Source organism: Pongo abelii, chromosome 14 (genome assembly GCF_028885655.2).
Source record: "Pongo abelii isolate AG06213 chromosome 14, NHGRI_mPonAbe1-v2.0_pri, whole genome shotgun sequence".
NCBI lineage: Eukaryota > Metazoa > Chordata > Mammalia > Primates > Hominidae > Pongo > Pongo abelii.
The window spans coordinates 100717560-100738631 of NC_071999.2; the positions used below are offsets into that span (position 1 = coordinate 100717560).

At 39.5% G+C, this 21072-nt stretch overlaps 2 protein-coding genes across 2 annotated transcripts in view; both read left to right on the forward strand.

Annotated features, from left to right (window-relative positions):
• The first annotated feature begins 4482 nt into the window (after positions 1-4482).
• Positions 4483-21072, forward strand: part of GPR180 (G protein-coupled receptor 180) — a 28677-nt gene continuing 12087 nt past the window's right edge. Inside the window, exons 1-3 of the mRNA XM_002824365.6 lie at positions 4483-4735; positions 8064-8222; positions 14904-15104. Of these exons, the coding sequence (XP_002824411.1) occupies positions 4591-4735; positions 8064-8222; positions 14904-15104 (505 nt within the window). The 5' untranslated portion in view covers positions 4483-4590. The remainder of the gene's footprint in view (positions 4736-8063; positions 8223-14903; positions 15105-21072) is intronic.
• On the forward strand, positions 8229-14888 carry LOC129049583 (NADH dehydrogenase [ubiquinone] 1 alpha subcomplex subunit 3-like). The gene has a single exon (XM_054529153.2). The coding sequence runs from the start codon at positions 14279-14281 to the stop codon at positions 14627-14629; it is 351 nt and encodes a 116-aa protein (XP_054385128.2). The 5' UTR covers positions 8229-14278; the 3' UTR covers positions 14630-14888.

Genomic DNA, 21072 nt, shown 5'->3' on the forward strand with positions numbered 1-21072 from the left:
AGACCAGCTTGGCCAACATGGTGGAACCCTGTCTCTACTAAAAATACAAAAATTAGCCGGTCGTGGTGGCAGGCGCCTGTAATCCCACCTACTCGGGAGGCCGAGGCAGGAGAATGCTTGAACCTGGAAGGCAGAGGTTGCAGTGAACCGAGACCGCACCATTGCACTCCAGCCTGGGCAACAAGAGCAAAACTCCGTCTCAAAAAATAATAATATTATTATTACAGACAGCTCAGAAGGCTTGCAGTCATGATAAAGATATTCCCTAGGTCCTACGCTGATATCTTATCCTATTCTCCCCTTTGCTAACTCCACCCCAGCCTCCCCACCCTCCTTGCTCTTCATTCAATGTGCCAGGCATGCTACTTCCCCAGGACCTTGATGGTCTTTCCCCAGATGTCTGCCTAGTTTTTACCCTTACTTCCGTTTTCAGCTTGAATGGCATCCTATTGACCACCACGGTTAAAATAGCGAGCTCTGCCCAACCCTGCCGAATCATCTTACCCTTCTTTATTTATCTTCCTAGCACTCAACATTTACATTGATGTCACTGCCCTCTGTTTAGTGTTCCATGAGGTCAGGGGTTTTGTTTTGTTTTCTGCTGTAATCGCATGTCCTTAGAGACTTGGCACAGAATAAATGACCATTAAATATTGTCAAATAGATAAATAAATACCTTTTTTTCCCCAACATAATGTTTGGCAAAGCTGAAAACGAATGGAAACGTCCAGCACAGATGTATATGTAGAAGTATCATATCACAACCTTTTTACAAGGCAAAGTGGTAATATATAGGAAAATTTCAAATGTTCATATTCTATGACCCCCCCCCAAATTCCATGATGTATAATATAGATAATTGTTCATTGCTGTATTGCTTGCAATAATGAAACACTGGAAATAATCTAAATGTGTATAATGTCTTCTAACTTTTAAAATGCAGTAAACTATTTTATAGCCTTTAAAAAGAATGTACCAACATGGAATGAAGACCAAAATATATTGCAATCGATACGTACAGTTTTTTTCTGACCAGACTCTTCCCCCCACCGTCCTTTATGATCTCCCCAAGTTGACCTAGGCAGGCCACATAATGGAATCTGGCTGACTCTAGGCCAACTGAAGCCTCTTCTTGGGATTTAGAATTCGACTAAGTTGCTAGTATAGTCTGGTTACTCTACTTGAACTCTGAGGTCCTATAAAGCTGGAACTTTTTGGTGGCCGTGTTCTTTCAAAGTAACTGAGGAGCCAAAAAGCCTGTCTTCACAGCGAGAAAAACAAAGTTGATTGAGAAGAAAGAAAAGATAGGAGAGGCCTAACATTCAAGGCCTGTGTTATGATTTTTCTTCAGGACCAGTTTTATTCCTGTCCTTGGTTTACAAATACCATTTGTGGTATTTGTAGTACCACATATATTTGTGGTATTTGTGGCTTACTTGAAAGGATTCACCCTAAACTCTTAAAATAAATTACCTTTAGGGATGAGATATGGGCAGGGAAAGGAGGAAATGGGGAGTTTAATTTTTACTTTATATACTTTTGTTTTTTTGAGACAGAGTCTCGCTCTGTTGCCCAGCCTGGAGTGCAGTGCCACAATCTTGGCTCACTGCAACCTCTGCCTCCCAGGTTCAAGCAATTCTCCCATCTCAGCCTCCAAGTAGCTGGGATTACAGGCGCATGCTACCACACCTGGCTAGTTTTTGTATTTTTAGTAGAGATGAGTTTTCACCATGTTGGCCAGGCTGGTCTTGAACTCCTGACCTCAGGTGATCCACCCACCTCACTTCCCAAAGTGCTGGGATTACAGGTGTCAGCCACTGCGCCCAGCCTGCTTTATATACTTTTGACTATGAATTTTTTTCTGAGACACATGGATTACTTTTATGATAAAGAACCCTTGCAGTTCTTTTAAAAAAAAATCCCAAAATATTAATACTTCCAGCATATTCCTGGTCAGCCAGAAATACTGAAAATGCTGGATATATGGTAGGAGGTGGTCCCTCAAGATTTTTTTTTTTTTTCTAAATGGTGAGGTCTGTTATGAGAACTTGCTTATGTGTTATAGAAGCTTGTTGTTAAATGAAAATAATTTATATAGATTTATTCATGAAATAATTTTGAGCTGCTACTTTTGTTACCAGTGGAGGGTCTTGACTGCAAGTTGTCCAGTTTCTTGGCATTTTGAACAAAGAATTGGACAAAACGCACAGCAAAGCAAGGAAAGAATGAAGCAACGAAAGAAAGAAAGCAGGGATTTATTGAAAATGAAAGTACATGGCCGGGCGTGATGGCTGACGCCTGTAATCCCGGCACTTTGGGAGGCCAAGGTGGGTGGATCTCTTGAGGTCAGGAGTTTGAGACCAGCCTGGTCGACATAGTGAAACCCCGTCTCTACTAAAAATCCAAAATTAGTTGAGTGTGGTGGTGTGCACCTGTAATCCCAGCTGGAAGCTGAGGCAGGAGAATCACTTGAACCTGGGAGGCAGAGGTTGCAGTGAGCTGAGATTGTGCCACTGCAGTCAAGCCTGGGTGACAGAGGGATACTCTGTCTCAAAAAAAGAAAATGCAAGTACACAGCGCGGAAGGGCCTGGATACATAATCATCTTGGGTCCAAATACTCCCTAGAGGTTTCCCATTTGGCCACTTGGAGCTCACCTCATATAAATGAAGTGGTGGCCCCCAATATGTCTGATTCCTTGGGGAAAGCAAGGAATCAGAGGCTGAAGTGGAGTTACAAAGGTCACACTCCTGTGCAAACATCTGATTGGTTGCAAAAAGCAATGTTACAGAGTTACAAAGTTGCACTTCCATGCAAATGAAGACTCAGCAGGCAATCAGTCTGATTGGGTAAGGACAGCCAATTTCTTATCTGCCTCACAGAAAAGGTGGGGATTTGCAAAGGGCATAGCCTGTGTTCCTTTTGCTACTTAGGGTGGAAAGTTAGGGTTTTCCTTTAAATTTAGTTCTAGGAAGTCGGTGTGAAAAGGCCTTAGGTTCCCTGCCCCCAGGCCCTATTCTCCTGCCTCACTTTCATTAAGACAGGTATAGCCGGCTCGGTGGCTCACGCCTATAATCCCAGCACTTTGGGAGGACAAGGCGGGCAGCTCACCTGAGGTCGGGAGTTCGGGACCGGCCTGATCAACATGGAGAAACCCCATCTCTACTAAAAATAAAAAATTAGCTGGGCACGGTGGCGCATGTCTGCAATCCCAGCTACTTGGGAGGCTGAGGCGGGAGAATCGCTTGAATGCGGGAGGCAGAGGTTGCGGTGAGCCGAGATCGCGCCATTGCACTCCAGTCTGAGCAACAAGAGCGAAACTCTGTCTCAAAAAAAAAAAAAAAAAGAAGTATAGTCGCTGACCAGCTGGATCTGACAGTAGAGGCAGAGATTTCAGACACATGAATGGATACTTACAGTACAGTGCGTGAGTGCCCTGGTAGGGAAGTAAGGGATTCTGGTTCCAGGGGCATCCACTACAGACTTAGGGGTTTGAGCAAGGCTTCTTAAAGTGCCTTGGGAAGGAGGAGTAAAGGAGGAAAAGGAAGGTGAGGAGGTCCAGTGTTGGAATAAGCAGAAGTATTCCAGCCAGAGGGATCAGGGAGTGATATAAGCCTAGAAGGGAAAACTTGGGAGTGTTCAGGAAACCAACGGCGGTAAAGATGGAGATGAGAAAAAATAGACATTTGAGAGTGGGAGAGCCATATTCTAGAGTTTGGGTTGTGTGCTAAAGGCAACTGAGAACCTTTGAAGGCAAGTGCAGCAAATTGTTTCCTACAGCTTTCTGTGGCTGTAGGGTAGAGATGGATTGTAGCCAATTAGAATGAAGACTGTAGAGACGGTCTTTGCCATAGGCCAAGAAAGTGACGAACTGAGTAGGACTGTGGCCGCCGCTTCCCACCTTCAGAAGAGGGGCTAATCCACACTTGTAATTGAATTGATTGAATGGGGGGGGGCTACAATTCCCAGCGATCTGGTCTGCGGGGGAGGGAAGGGTGGGGGTGGGGGGATAATGTAATTCGAGAAGCTAGAGAACCTAGGAGGGAAAAATCGGCTGGAGATGCCAAGAGAAGTCATGCGTTAAATTGTGGCTATGGTAGGTTATACAGGCGCCGAGGAAGAAAATCTGCATAAGAACACGGTTTTTCTTTGCGGGAGTTTAACTCTCTCGACCAGAAACAGTCCTGTCCTGCGTTTCTTAAGTTTTTTCCGAATCCCACATGCCCCTTGAAGGCCCCGCGGACTAGTGCCTGCGCGCCCGCGCATGCTCAGTAGCAAGACGTGCTAGGCAATGAGGAGATGAGTTTTCCGTAACCTGAAGCAACATCCTCCTGATTCCTCATTAAAGAAAAAGGCGGGAACTAGTCAAAAGCCGGGGAGTGATGGGTCGCTCGGATCTGCGCGTCCCGCCCATTTCGGCCTCTGATTGGTGAATGCCTTTGGCTCATGGCAGAGGAGCCCGCCTCATTGGCTCTCAGGCTCCAGAGCAGCAGGTCTCCGGCGCCGACCCCGCCTCCCCCAGCTGCCGACGTGGGGCGGGCAGCCGCCCGCGGCTGGGAGCCGGCGCGTCGGTGCCGAGCGGGAGACGGGCATGGGGGGGCTGCGGCTGCTAGCGGTGGCCCTCACGTGCTGCTGGTGGCCGCAGGGCAGCCAGAGTAAGACCCTGCGGGGCAGCTTCAGCAGCATCGCGGCCCAGGACGCCCAGGGCCAGCGCATCGGCCACTTCGAGTTCCATGGTAGGTCTGGGGGCGGGGAGGGGGATGAAGGCGCGCTGGCCCATCCCGCCCGCGGGGCTCGCGGGCCGCTCCCCCTGGCCCCTCCCTGCCACGTTGGGCGAGGCCGGCGACTTCCCCAGCCTCACCTGGACCTCCAGCGTCGCAGCAGCTGCCGCGAATGGTGGGATGCGTTCCTTGCCAACCCCGTTGGTGCGGCTTCCCAGCCCCAGGCAGCGGCCTCTCGCCACTAGTGATCGCATTCCGCACCTGAAAGCCGGTTTCCCTTTCCCCAGCCCTCCCCTTGCAAGCGAATGTGCAAATGAGTGGTCGGCCGCATCTTTCCAGATCCTTCCCGCAAAGAAGCACGTTTGCTTCTTCCTGTCTCGGCCACACTGTGTACCCTGACGTACGGGAGAATTTAAGCCTAGGAACTTAAATTTCCTTTTTTTTTTTTTTTTTTTTAAAGACCAATTTGCTGAGACCTACTTGCAACAGAGTGGTTTTGGAAACCAAGTAAAACACTTGATAATGTAATTGTGATATTGAGCAGTTTGGTTACTTGGCTACTAGGGCAGTAGATTTACTATGGGCGGTAAGGCCTAGAATTAAGCTGATGAAAATGCATTTAAGTAGCATCCTGGAAGCTCCCTAATTTGTGTTCTGTGTGGCTCTTCTGAAATCAGAGTTGCATTTGATTTCAGACCTTTTGGTCTTCCTCAAAAATCAGTAATTATTCCTTCAATAAATGCATTTGCATTTCATTCTAATTTTGGTCTCATTTGCACTCTCACAATTTAAGTGTTTTTCTTGGTACTCTTAATTTGACTAGTGCTGTATTTCAAATAATTATTTGCTTTGATGACATTAGGAACTTTGATTTGTACAGTCTTTAGCATTAAAAGATGCAACGATGAACATCAGAATATTGGCCTAGAAAATATTGTTAGGAGAAGATAATAGAAACGGAACTACTTTGGTGAGAAAAGGAATTTAAAGTATTGGGGAATTACGGAATTGAGAATAAAGGGAAGGGATCCTGATTTTTTTTTTTTTTTGAAGTTTTTAAGATAGCTAAGAAAAGGAGTTTCAGCAACCCAGTTTTTCAAAATCCAATGTGGAATATATTTTGGGTGAATGAAGAAGAAACACTAGAAACAATTTTATTATTTTTTGGTCACATTTTGAGTTTCTCATTCAACGGACTGTAACCATACTTTGAGTATTGACAGCCACTGTCTTAAATGGCACAATGTGGACAGTGTTGGAAAATGTGGGATTTTCCAACGTGAAGTTATTACTTAGGACCAGCAGAGAGACTTGGACGACCTCATAGTTCATGATGATCATCTGGTAAACGTGGAGGAGAAACATGTACTAAATTCGGATTTCTCAAGACAGATTGGGGATAAGGTGTTTCAAGTACATTCATTCTCTTTCATATGTGTAAAATCATATATAGTTATTACCAATTGTCATGAATCCCAATTCAGTAAAATAATAATACAAAAACTATACTGAAACAATGAACTGTAACTCAGAATGCAATTTACAGTGTCAATTGGGCCTCAGAGTCACTTTTAAGACTGTTCAAAATATGTAATCAATTTATGTAAGAGACTTGCACATTCTTTGATATATATACTGTATATTTAAATATATTGAAAATGTTTAATCAAAGTGGTAATTATAGTAACAAAAGCATAGAAAAAAAATTTCCAGGAGAACAGAAGATCTTAAAATGAAAAACAGTCTCCTGTCTTAGCTCTTTCACCCAGAATCCCTTTCCCTAGAGGCAATAACTTACTGCCATTTCTGTTCTGGGCCTTAAATGTAGTTGGTGTGTGCAACCAGGTTCATTCTGTATTCATCTTACAACATATATTATTCTGAAATTTCTTTTTTTTAAAAAAGAAGCCAGACTCAGTGGGTGGCTCCTGCCTGTAATCCCAGCACTTTGGGAGGCAGAGGCGGGCAGATCACTTGAGGTCAGGTGTTCAATACCAACCTGGCAGCTGGGCGTGGTGGCTCACACCTGTAATCCCAGCACTTTGGGAGGCTGAGGCAGGCAGATCACCTGAGGTCATGAGTTAAAGACCAGCCTGGCCATCATGGTGAAACCCCGTCTCTACAAAAATACAAAAATTAGCCAGGCATGATGGCAGGTGCCTGTAATCCCAGCTATTTTGGGAGGGTAAGGCAGGAGAATCGCTTGAACCGGGGAGGCAGAGGTTGCAGTTAGCTGAGATCGTGCCATTGCACTCCAGCCTGGGCAATAGAGCGAGAATATGTCTCAAAAATAAATTAAAAAAAAAAAAGACCAACCTGGCCAACATGGTGAAACCCTGTCTCTACTAAAAATACAAAAATTAGCTGGATGTGGTGATGCTGGGTGTGGTGGCGCATGCCTGTAATCCCAGCTACTCCTACTCAGGAAGCTGAGGCAGGACAATCAGGAGAATCGCTTGAACCTGAGAGGTGGAGGTTGCAGTGAGCCAAGATTGCGCCACTGCACTCCAGCCTGAGTGACAGAGTAACACTGTGTCTCAAAAAAAAAAAAGCGTTTTGCTCTGTCACCCAGACTGGAGTGCAGTGGTGTAATCAAAGCTTACTGCAGCTTCAGACTCCCAAGCTAAAGCCATCCTCCCATCTCAGCCTTCTGAATAGCTGGACTGCAGGCTCAGCCACCAAGCCCAGCTAATTTTTTTTTTTTTTAAATAGCAACAGGATCTCACTTTGTTTCCCAGGCTGGTCTCAAACTCTTGGGCTGGGAATCCACCCACCTTGGCCTCCTAAAGTGCTGGGATTACAGGTGTGGCCACTGTGCCCAGCCCCTGAAAGTTCTTTTGTAAAAGTCATAGATACCAAATTTTGTTTTAGGTATAATATGTCTACCCCAGAACACATACATTTAAACTTTCCTGCTATTAGCTATGTTTATTTTTTATATTGAGTATAATTAAATATTAACACCTATGTCATATTAAAAAACAGAAACTTTGGTGGGACATTTCTGTAGATTATGAATAAAATGTAAAACATGAAGTGGTTGTAAAGTGAGGCAAAAATTTTAATACAGTGAATTGTTCAAATACCCCAGATATTGCGGTTTATTGAGTGAAATATTATCAGTTATCAGCTCAATTTCAAGGAAATACCATACGTTCATTTGAATAATCTCTTGCTTCTGAATGGTGTGTTCATTCTGATGTGATTTACCTAGTTAAGCGAGATTTAAGAAGAATTGTGCTTTTTAAATTTCCACTTTGGTAAGTAGAGGTGTTGAGTCGTCCTCATGTCTCAGTTTCTTGTTAAGACCAAACTAGTTGATGATTTTTGTTTTAATGTCAAGGTGACCATGCTCTTCTGTGTGTCAGAATCAACAACATAGCAGTAGCTGTTGGAAAAGAAGCTAAACTCTACCTGTTCCAAGCCCAGGAATGGCTAAAGCTACAGCAAAGCAGTCATGGTTATAGCTGTAGTGAAAAATTATCCAAAGCTCAGTTGACAAGTGAGTATATCCTTTTTTCTTTGATCATTAGATATAGTTTTTTTCCTCCTAATGTTGAAATATAGTACCATATGTACATATGTTATGTTTCCTGACAGCATACATCCCACTGTGGTGACACTTTGTCTAGTACATTTTAAGCTGAGTTTTAACGGTGCCTTTCCCCTCTTTATCATTCATCATTTTTGAAAAAAAAAATCCAGATAATTTATATAGGAGTCCTTTCTTTCATTCAGACGCTTTACAGTTTGCGTAATTTATGCCAATATGGAAAATATATTTTGACCCAGTGGCAGCATGGAATGAATGGTAACATTTGTTGAATGCTAATGATCTGCCAGCACTGAGCTAAATGCCAATGTATTATCTTAGTTAACTGGGTAATTTAGCTCGAATGATGCTGTTTCACAACATGTCATTTGAACGTGAGACTTAGTTATATGGTGATAAAATATGTCACTTTGACGGCCAGGTGCGGTGGCTCACGCCTGTAATCTCAGCGCTTGGGGAGGCCAAGGTGGGTGGATCACCTGAGGTTGGGAGTTTGAGACCAGCCTGGCCAACATGGTGAAACCCAGTCTCTACTAAAAATACAGAAAAGAATTAGACAGATGTGATGGCACGCGCCTGTAATCCCAGCTACTTGGCAGGCTGAGGCATGGGAATTGCTTGAACCTGGGAGGCAGAGGTTGCAGTGAGCCGAGATCATACCACTGTACTCCAGCCTGGGCGACAGAGTGAGACTTTGTCTCAAAAAAGTCACTTTGAGATGTACCACCACCACATCATTTGTATACTTCTGGATTTGCCTCTAGAGAGGCCGTACTTTTTAAATCCTAATCTAGTGGCTTAAATCCGTGATCCCATTCATTCTCATCAACATTGTCCTGTGCATTAGGGTGCTAGCCATCCAGGGTGAGTGAAAATTTTTTTAAATACAGAAATGAAGAACATGTGCCATTGTTTCCATTTTGCACCTTGCAAGTTAATTAGGTGTAGAAGACATTAGAAATTTGAAGCATCCATGAGGAAAAATGGGAATTATTCTTCCCTTTTTCCTCTTATTATTCAGGGACTCATCCATATATGGAACATGGTAGTCTCTTCTCTTAGCCTATTCTAGTGAAGCATTCATTTCTAAACATCCGCCCTTTATTTTATCAGCTGTCTGATTCCCTCATAAGGCAACTAGCTGGATCAGTGAAAAGAGCAGAGGTCCCCAATCCTTGCCACCCATTGTGGGGATCTTTAATGTAGATTTGTGAGATGATATTGTGAGAAGATCGTATCCTGAAGATGAGTGACAATTACATACAATTATTTACTTTGACCCTGAATTCAAAACTTATCTGGGAAATATATGCAGATTCTCTTGATCAGTTATCTCTTCCTTTCTCTGCCAGTTTACTCATCTAGGTGTTGCACGTATGTGTAAAAGGTCATGTCCTTCAGTTCCCAATTCCTCTGATGTCTAAACTGAACTCACCATCTTCCCCATCCAGACCTGGTCCTCTTCTGATGTTCCCTGTTTTAAGAATTGGCACCACCATCCATTCAGTAAGCAGTTGAGAAACCAAGGTGTCTTCTAATACTCACCTCTTTGACCTTTCTACCGCCCCATCCATCAGTTAAGTCTTGAGGTTTTACTTTTAAATATCTCTTGAATTCATCTTGCCTTTGCTATTTCAATAGTCTCCTACCTGGCTATTTTATAGCCATGCTGGTCCCCCTTCTGTAACTAGATCTTTCTAAATAGCAGATCTGGTTATGTTACATTCACTTCCTCACCACACCCTTAAAATAAATGGTTTCCCTTAACCTGACCAGCAAAGCTGTTTTCCTTAACCTGACCAGGCCTCCTTAACCTGACCAGCAAAGCCATTGTAGACTGGCTGCTGCTTACCTCTCCGTTTCATCTCAGGGCATTGCCTCACTCACTGCATTTTATTTCAGTGCTACTCTGAGCCTTTGCATAGGCTTTTTCCTCTTCAGCCTCCCCTCTGGCTCCTCCCTCGATTAAGTTAACACCTAAGTTTTTATAGCCTCTTGCTTTCCTGCATAACACTTACTATAGTTATCACTTTACATTTTATTTATTTGTTATAAAATCAGTCAATGAGAGCAGTAGGGCTCTTTTGTTGTGTTCATTCACTGAGCGCTTCCACTGTTTCATGTACTATGCTAGGTACTGTTGATAGATCAGTGACCAAAATGTCCTTAAGGCTGGTGGAGGTGACCAGAATGAATCAGATGAATGTGAATAAATGTAAAATTGCAATTTTGATAAGTACTATGAATGCTAATTATATGGCACTATGAGAATGAGAATTGATGATACCCTGGCGCTTAGTTAAGTTTTTACTAAGTATTTGTAGAATGAATAGTCGTAGACCTTCATGCTTAAGGGCTTTTTGTTTGGCTGGTTGTTGGCTTTTTGTATTTGGCACCTTAAAGACTTTTTCTGTCTCCAACAAAAACTTACTAGGCAGTTTAAAGCTTTGAGCTATAGGAATATTGATTTGTTCTCTTGTATCACATAGTCAGTATTTATATACTTTATACACTTAAAAACATCATTTTTGTATGAGTCATATTCCTGTATTCCCAGAACTTCTGTATACAGGGAGACAGTATGGTACAATGGGAAGACCACAAAACTGAGAATCACTGCTAGTGATTTATAACAAGAACTTGTTATCTTTGAATCTCATTTTACTTATCTGTACAACAAGCAAGTTGGACTAGGTGTCCCTAAGGTTCATGATAGTTCCAAACTGCTGCCATTCTCATTATAACTCTTAAGGATGGAGTTACTTATGTATATGACTACAACTTAACAAAACCTTCTGCTGTTGTTTCTTTTTCTATTTTCTCTTTCTTTTCCCTGTTCTGTTAAGTGCAGAGGTATTTTTTGGAATTGTGGAATGGAAGATATCAGGAAACAGGAATTTTAGAGGAATGAAGGTTGTTTTGTCAAATTTTGGGGCTTAAAATAAATTTAATACTGATTTCTACATATATGTACCTCACCAATTTTTTTTTCCAATAACAAAATCCAAATCTTAAGTCTCTAACTTTTATATATTGTCGTATTTATGGTATGTTGTTTAGGAGCTTAGGTACATTTAAACAAAAAGCATATCCTTAAATTCATGATGTAATAGTAACACATATTTAAGAATAGTTCCTTATAGCAAGTGCTTTTCTTAGCTATTAATGAGACTTAAGAGTTAACAGCCTTTCACCTATTTGGTAATGAACTCAGTAACTCTGCCCAGCTCCTACGTAAAACCTTGCTGCTGCTGTGTACTATGAAAAGACTAGCAGATTGGAAAAATCTCAGTGTTGAATGTTGCTTGACTCTCCCAAATTAATGTTTGAAAAGTTATTTTTCAGTCATCTCTGTTCTGTCATAAAAATCTGATTTAAAAGATACTGAAAACTATTTTGTAGATTTTTAAAGCAAGCAAACAAGACATTTAAAAGCACTGAAAATGATGAGTTTATGTATTTCTAAAACTTAACGAGGAAATTCGGAGGAATTTTCTATCAGATTACAGGAGCTAAATGTAATATTGTATATAAAACATTTCAGTGTTGTCTTTTTACATGTTATGCATATGATTCCTTTTGTAGTTTGGTATATTTTATAAATCATTTAAAGGTGTTAGTATTTTATTGTGTGTTTTGGTTAACAGTATTCCTTTTATAATATGATTGGACAATTAGCTATTCAACACCATTCTCAGCAGTTCAAGTTTTGTTAATATTTGAGGTACTAATTACACCAGCATAGAATATGTATGCTGTGTTGTAGTCTTTTGTCTCAGAAACAATGAACACACAGTTTTGTCAAGAGGCTTGTTTCCCAGGCTTGCTGAAAAGACAGCAAGACAAAAACTAAAGGCCGGTATCACTTTTTGAAGCACACTTTTATTTCTGTTTGAAGTAAATCCACATAATTTAAAATGAAACATCAAAAATATATTGGTAAAAGTGTGGGTTTTTTAATATTTTAGCTAAGAGAAAAAGGGCAAATGATAAAAACAGCAACACAGCAGAGCCTTTATATAATGAGGTCCGGATTATATAATTGCAAATTGCACATTTAAACAGTCTTATTTCTGAATCATTTATTGATCATATATTAAATTCTTATTAAAAGTCTTCCAATATTTAACAGAAACTAGAGTCTTTGCTACATTTTTCCAGAAACTGTGTGTGTGTGTGTTTTTTTTTTTTTCAAAGGTAGTTTAAATGTCAGCTAACTTACAGTAGCCAAAAAAGCAATGCCATGGTGGTGTTAATCAGATCCTCTTGTTCAGTTTAACCACCAATGAACGAAATTCCCAGTTGTACAGTCCAAGTCCTCAAAATTCAAATCCTGACTACATCTGTATCTCACTCCTAAAGACAACCTATAAATAACATTTTTCCAACTTTCCACTAGGAAAATTTCCCAACATACAGAAAAGTTGAAATTAAAGTACAACCAGCATCCGTATATCCTCTGCTTAGACTCAATAATTGTTACTATTTTGTTAAATTTGCTTTGTGTCTATATGTATGTGATTTTTGTTTTAATTGAACCATGTGAAAATAAGCAGCAGGTGTCACAGTTTGCCCCTCCATACCTAAGCATACATCTTCTAAGAGTAAAGAAATTCATCTGTTTAACTATCATACACCTAAGAAAATGAATAATTCTGTAATGTCCTCTGAAATCTATTCCATACACACATTTCTAGTTACCTCAAGAAATGTCTTTTATTTATTAAAAATGCTTTTTTCTACAATTGAGAAAAAGATTAAGACTAATTTGTCCTTAAATATTGACATATTGTGGGGGCAATCTAGAGTTGGGAATTGGGCCCATCATAATACTGTTTTAAAAATACTTTGTGTAGAATCATGCTCTTTCCATATACTTTTCATTTGCCCCTCACAAGAACTCTGAGCTAGCAGGGCAGGTATCTTTATTTGACTATTGAAGAAACAAATTTAGAGAGTTAGTAAATTTATTTGCTGAGTCACAAGGCCAAGACTCGCTCTTCTAACTCTACTGTTTTTGTTACACCCATAACTTGAGACACTCCTCTCCTAGGCAGCTTTGTGTTAGTGTTAGTCTTAGTCAGTGCCTCTTAGGTCAGGTCAGATTCAGAAACCGCAATTACTTTTGCACCAACCTAATAGTTTTAGATCCAGAAGGAATCTTAGACATCATTTTGTGTTTCTCAGAAGGGAGTGCCGTTGGCATCTTAGGGGGAATAATTCTTTGCATGAGGTTCAACACAGCCCTCCTCCAAGTATCTAACCAGCTATTGTGACAAAAAACTATCCCCTCACATTTTCAGATGCCCTGGAGGAAAGGAGATTACCCTGGATTGAGAACCACTTACTAATATAACTACCTTGTTTTAAAGAAAGGAAAAGCAGAATTGACATTTAGCAACTACTCTGTGACAGATACCATGCTAGGTGACTCAAATAACTTAGTGCTTACATCAGCCCTTTGCTGTAGGTAGTATCTTCATTTTACAGATGAAGAAAATGAGTGTCATTGCTTATGTAACTTACCCAAGGTCACACAACAGTCAAGTATTGAAGCCGGGATTCAAACATACATCTGAATGATGCCACACACCCCCACCCCTGACTATATCATACTACTTCATGTGGACCTGATCCAGTATAACAACTTCTACATTCCTGTAATTTCTATTTTTTCTGCTTTTTGTATACCTTTAAAGAACAACCAATCAGAAAAAGATTTTGGAAAATCTTTTGAAAATACGTAGTTTTTAGATATAATGATTTCGTAAGTTGAATGTTCTATTTTAAATTTTTACTCGAGTAATCTTCAAAAATGTCACTGTGATTGTTCACAGCATTGTAGATGTGCTTAATGCCATAGACTGTACACTTAAAAATGGTTAAAATGATACATATAGCATTGTGTATATTTTACCACAATAATTTTTTTGAATGTCATTAACCAACCCGGAAACTGAAAATATCGAAAATGAAAATTCAAAGTTTCAGCTGCCGAGACCAAGATGGTGGCGAGACTCGGCACCTTCCTCAAGAATGCCTGGGCCAGGGAGCCAGTGCTTGTCGTGTCCTTCATCATCGGGAGCCTAGCTGTAATTCTGCCCCCACTCAGCCCCTACACCAAGTACTTCATCATGATCAACGAGGCCATGCCCTACAAGTACCCAGTGCCCGTCTGCAATGATGGAAACATGCCCAACGTGCCCAGCCACCCCCAGGATCCCCAGAGCCCCAGCTTGGAGTGGCTGAAGAACCTGAGCACCTCCACTGACAGAGGAGGCCCCTCCCATCACTCCCAATACGAATGTGAAAACCAAAAAGAAAAAAAAAAAAAAAAAAATTCAGAGTTTCAGTGAAGCCATTCTACTTGTGGTGTTTTATAGTCATACTTTTATAGTGATTCCTTGGTTAAAAACATCATTTTTATCTCCTTTGCAGATGAATTCTGATTTATTCTATAAATATCTGGTTTACAAGACTTATTCCAAATACCACACAAGGTCTTGGATTTCTGAGACAATAAAAATTAAACAAAAGATTGTCCTAACCTCAAATTGATTATATGACTAAAACAATGAAACACATTTGAGAGTTTTGTTACAAAAGGTGTTGTTTTCTTTCTCTTTAAAGTGACCGTGAACCAGACCGAACATAATCTGACAGTGTCCCAGATTCCGTCTCCACAAACGTGGCATGTGTTTTACGCAGACAAGTATACGTGCCAAGATGACAAGGAGAATTCTCAGGTGGAAGATATCCCATTTGAAATGGTGTTACTAAACCCAGATGCCGAAGGGAATCCATTCGATCATTTTAGTGCTGGAGAATCTGGTAAGAATATGTATTTGAATATATCCTAAATTCAGGAAAAGATTTATATACAAATATATTCATGTTGTAATTTTAAAATCAAAAATGAAAGCAACCTGTATGTCCAAAACTAGAGAAATGGTTAAATTAATCTTCTTATAGCATTTTGATGGCCATCATATTAATTTTTAAAAGCAGAGTATTACTTGAGTGTATTAAAACCTACAAAGAATAAAACAGAAAGAAGCACAAAAATATTAACAGATTATTTTGATACTCTGGGTTGGTAGAATTGTATAGTTTTGTTTGTTTGCTTGTTTGTTTTGGCTCCAGACAGGAAACAACTTGTGTAGTTTATAGTTTCCTCTATACATTCTAAACATTTTTGTTTTTATGAAAACCTTGCATTATTTTTATAAACAGAAAAATGGTAATAAATTGAACAATTTAAGTTGTTAATGATTAAATGAGATTAGAAACTCAGCTACTTTGTATGGGTAACTCTGTACTAGCTTCTTTGAACAGATTTAGGGATTGCCTTCATTGAAGCTTACAACAATTTAGGGATGATCAGAGTCCATAATACTTCTCAGAATCAGATTTACTCATATGAAATATTTCATCGAAATGTTAGGTAACTGTGTTCTGTCCTACTTAGGTAAGATTCCTAGCCCCAGCAGAAATGAATGACTTCTTATGATCATGATAACCATGCTATGAAGTATAACTGAGTTGTAAATTAACATATTGGAGTAAGGATTTGTAGGCCATCTGTCAAAGAAAAGCATTAAGGGTTTACCTCTTCATGAGTTCATTGGCTGTTTGAAAGAGTCGATCTGCTTAAGAGAAAAATTTAATTCCATTGTATCCCATTGGCCATAGAGTGGGGTGGGTGGAGGTGAGGCAGGAGTGAGGCCACATTAGCTTAAACTGATTATTTAGTTCAAAGTGTAAATTTGTCACAGCTAAAAAAGCAGCTTGAGAATTGTGACAGTAGGTCACAAATAATGTTTTAAGGGATAAACTTTTTAAAAATATCCTTCGTTTGGAAAAAAATGTATATCTAGTGACAGAATGGCGTGCTAATTTTTTTTATTTTTTAGAGACGAGGTCTCGCCATGTTGCCCAGGTTGTCTCAAACTACAAGCAGTCCTCCCACCTTGGCCTCCCAAGGTGTTGGGATTACAGGCGTGAGCCGCTGCACTTGGCCCTAAATATTTTAAAGTGGTTAATTTGAAGTTCCTTCTGGGAAAGAAATGAAATAGTGTAAGCTACTTAAATTGTTTCTGAATGCAGATGAATGTAAAGGTTAAATTTCATTAATGATACCTTTGACTAGTATAGATCATTATTGGAAGTTAATTTAGTCCTTTCATTTCCTTAATTTTTTTAAAGATGCCAACTTTTTTCTGTATTTTGGAAAGGCATTGATGGAACCCAGGTCTACTAAGAGCATTGAATGGACGGTTGGACTAAATTGCTCCTCAGGTCCTTTTTTTTTTTTTTTAATTGTGTTTTTTGAGACAGAGCCTTGCGCTGTCGCCCAGGCTGGAGCGCAATGGTGCAGTCTCGGCCCACCGCAACCTCTGTCTCCCGGATTCAAGCAATTCTGCCGCCTCAGCCTTCTGAGTAGCTGGGACTACAGGCACCCACCACTACACCTGGCTAATTTTTGTATTTTTAGTAGAGATGAGGTTTCGCCATGTTGGCCAGAACTCCTGACCTCAGGTGATCTGCCTGCCTTGGCCTCCCAAAGTGCTGGGATTACAGGCGTGAGCCACCACACACAGCCTTCAGGTCCTTTTTAACTGTAAAACTTCGTTATTTCATATGACACTTATTTTTAGGACTGGTCAAGGCTCACTAGGAAGTAATGGTCTGCTGCAGTTGTTGCATGTGCAAACCCTGCTGCCTCTAGTGGAGTCCAGATCAATTAGCACTTCCTCTCCTGCTTTCCAGGCTGTAGTACTTTGGCTCAAAAGGTGGTTTTATGTATTGAGTGGATCCATGAGACTTTTCTGGATCCTGATATGCTTTTACTTGCCTCCTTATCCAGGCTTCCATTTTTGGTCTTTTTCTTCATCACCAATTTGGCATGTAAACTTTCATCCCAGGCTATAAAGTGATCACATTTGTGCCCTGTGCCATGCTTGGACCACTGAATCCCAGTCATACCTTGCTTTGTCCTGAACCTTGCCTATGTCTTCCAGTGTTTTCCTCAACATCTTGAGTTGTGGCTAGCTTTTCTTTATGATGCATACTAACCATTGTGATACAATTCTTAGTTTTGACTCCTTCTGACCTACCTTTTCCTGATTTTTGTGACTGATTTTGATTTTATGCTTACTCTTGTGTCTAAAAGCTGTCTTTCTTATACTACAGTGTGGAAGTTACATTGAGTATGTCAGCAACAATATTTAAACAAGGGGCAAAACCTCACTATGATCGTATGTATTTTCATTAAGCATGACATTCTATGCAAGGCTTACCTTCGGGGATTAATCATTAGAAAGTGCCAGAAGTACCCAAAAGTGTCCAGCCTTGTTATGTGGCTTCCTCTAAACATCACATCATTTTATTGATTAAAATGCTTAAAAGCTTTTGTGAATAACTCTACATTGAAGTATCAATGAGTGGTTCTTAACCCATCACTGTATGCATCTGGTTTAAGGTTATGAGGGTTAAAACAAAAATTCAGATATTCACACCCAGAGACTCAGATAGATTTGGTTTGGAGTGGAAGCCAGTTAAAGCTCTAAAGTTGGTTCTTATGTACAGAACCGCTGATCTAAAAGTCCATATTTCACATTGTTTTAGTAATGTGTTTTAAAATACAGCCTTAAGAGGGATTCTTCCTACTTTGTAGCCTCAGGTATGGAATTTGTTTACAGGGAAAATCTTCAATTCATTTTAGAAACTTCTGCTAGTTTGTCTAATTATCTGCTACAAGTAGGAAAAATTGATTTGCTATGCTTTTTACAGAAAATTGAATATTACCACATGTCTCAGAGGTTTGAATTAGAGTAACCTGGTACAAATAGTTGCAATTAATGTTACATGTTATTCTGGTTAAATTTCGTAATTTGTTTTCTTTCAAACCAGTTACGTATTTTATATCTACCAGACTTTGGTTAATCCTTTATTTTACAGAGTTGGTCTAGATTAAACAAAGTAAGGCAAGTGTGATGCCGATTGACAAAGTACTAAATAGGATTATAATACTTTAAGGTAAAATGAAATAAAACTGCTTCTTTAAAAGATTAGAATCCTTGTTAACTATGTTTGTACTCTAATTAGAGACAAAGAAGTACCCAGAATCCTGAGAGTGTTATTACCTAAAGGCACATATAGACTGGTTTTCACTGGAATAATACTACAGGCTCTGCCACATCTGCCATCTCACTGTTTTTAAAATTCTAGCAGCTATGTTCATTCTTTAGTGTTATCCCTTTTTTCCTCCATGTCCCAAAAGACAATGGGTTGGATCTTCCATTTAGCTTCAGTAATGTGTTGCTGGTAACATGTTGGAATGTTTTTGGCTTAAAGTAACAGAAAACCCTAATGCAAGTGGTGTAGACTGTAATGAAATGAATTATCTTACATAACAAGAAGTTTTGAGGCTTCTCCAGGGTGGTTTATTTAGCATCTCTCCACCCTGCTATCCTCAGACTATCAGTGTTGTTCTTAAGCTAGCTGCCTCAAGTTCAAAGTTAGCTGTGGCAGTTCTGAGCATCATGTCTAGATGATTGCAATATTCAGTATCACTTTTTAGGAGGAAGGAAGTCTTTCCCAGAAGCTTCCTATCACATTTCCTTTTTCAGAACTGGGTCATAGCATCATAAGAGAAATGTAAGTTGACATGAAAGAAAGAAGATAAAAGTAGACAAATATGTCAAAAGGGTTAGGTTTACCTCCTACTGGTAAGGGTATGGGAATTTCTGATTGATTTAGACTAATCAGGATATATCTTGAGACACTTGAGTGTGGGAGACCACTGGGGCTCTGAGACAAGGATCATGGGGAGGCGGGAATGTCTGTTCCAGGTGCTGCCCCAGAACCCAAGGACCCTTTCGCCTTAGGCTCTCCTCCTTTCTCATTTACCATCATTTAGCTGAGGCTAAATTTATTGAAGCTGGCCGCTAAGTTTTCTTACTACTTTATTTTGCCAATGCTGCTTCCTTTAAGCTTGCCTTAAACCTTACACATTTCCTTACAAGTGTTCACCACCTGTTGTATGCTCATTAAGAGTATTTTTCTTCTTCAGTGTACACTTTTTTCATGTATATTATTAAGTCTTAAGTATAATAAGATTTAACAATTAGTATCCACCTGTTTGAAAATTAGATTTTAATTTCAAAGTGAACAAAGTGAACACAGATTGAGTTTAATTTCAAAGTGAACAAACAATTTTTGCTTGTGGCAAAACAAAAAATTGGTAGCTGAAGAGGAAAAAAACAGACTTTTTTAAAGAGTGATTTGTTTAAAAGAACACTGAGTGCAGAGCTAGCATTTTATCTTTTAAGCATTTTATGTACAGGTTCAAGGGAAGAATCATCTAAAATTCAGTGAATAAAGTGTGGGACAGACGCAGTTCAATTTATTTAATATGTTATGTCAATGAAATAATTTTTGTGTTCATTATAATGTTAGCTTTTTCTGGAAGATTATTAACTTTGAATAATCCTAAAACATTTTTTGCTGTTGACATATATCTTATTTTCCAGAGTCCCTTCCTTCTACATTATTCTGATTCCTCAGTAAATAGCCTGAAGATTTTCTTTTCATGGTAGAGTTGTAACTTAATGGAGTCAGAAACTTTATCCTATAAGTCAGAAACTTTAAAGATATTCTGTAAAATATTATAAATAAATAAAACTTTAAATTGAATGCCATGTTTAATTCTTTAATACTAAGAAGGAAAGATAAAAACTAAGATTCAAAACACAGAATAGCATAAGGAACTTTACTGACCCACAGTTGTTATAATATATTTAGCATTTGTATTTTCTGTCTTGTTCCAGTACTATAATAATCCCAGGATTATGTTGCCATTATTTCTAAGGCTGGAATGCTTTTCTGTGTAAGGTGTTTAAAAAGAAAATATGTTCTTTCTTTTCCCTTCCTGAAGTCTAAACATGCTTTTTCACCTGCACTAGAAAAGTTAACTGTCCACATTTATATTCATAGAGCAGGAGAGACACCCAGTGGCAGAAATACTTTTTGCTGCTTTTTCCCCCTAACGAGGCCAAAAGCATGATTGAGCTATTTATTGATTCTTATGATTTGTGTTTTCTGATTGCTTTTACAAAATTATTTTCCACATAATAGAAATATTTTCTTCTCTGACTGTTAATTGGAGTTTACCCAAATGGGAAACTAGAGCAGGCTTGGTGTTCGCTATTGGAATGAAAGTTCATCCATAGACTCAATTAAGACAGCTCTATTCACACTGCTGTTAGAGCAGTCAGGTGTTAGATAGAATGTAAAAGCCTTAATATTAGGGACTGTCTTGACACGTAACCAAGTAAATGTTAGCTGTTAAACTGAAAGCTAGCCTGCTGCTTTATTATAAAAATTTTTGAAATTTCTGAAAAATGGAGACTCAGTCAAAAGATTTCACATGAACACAGAAAAAGTGACATTTATAATAGGTTACATGAAGACTGTACTAAAAAGCTGCTAGTAGGCACTAGAGGCTGCTGTAATGACTGGTTCCATTTTTAATATAAAGTCTGCACATTCTTTGTTCTTTGCCAGCCATCTGTCTTTCCTGACTTGTAATTTCTACTCCCTCAAAACTTTGGTTTTTATCATGGCTCAGTTTGATTCCTCTGGCCTGTCCCAACATCAGCTCCTTTCAACTTCAATTTCTATGGCCTCTTTCCTGTCTGCTTTATAGTTTGATCTACTAAGAGAAGATGATTAGCCTAACTTAGCTTTCAGAATTGCTACGTTGTTGGCCCCTTGCATTGGTAGCCATTTGGCTAGG

Excerpts from the sequence above, each read along its gene's own strand:
- LOC129049583 (XM_054529153.2), top strand. The coding sequence starts at position 14,279 with ATGGTGGCGAGACTCGGCACCTTCCTCAAGAATGCCTGGGCCAGGGAG.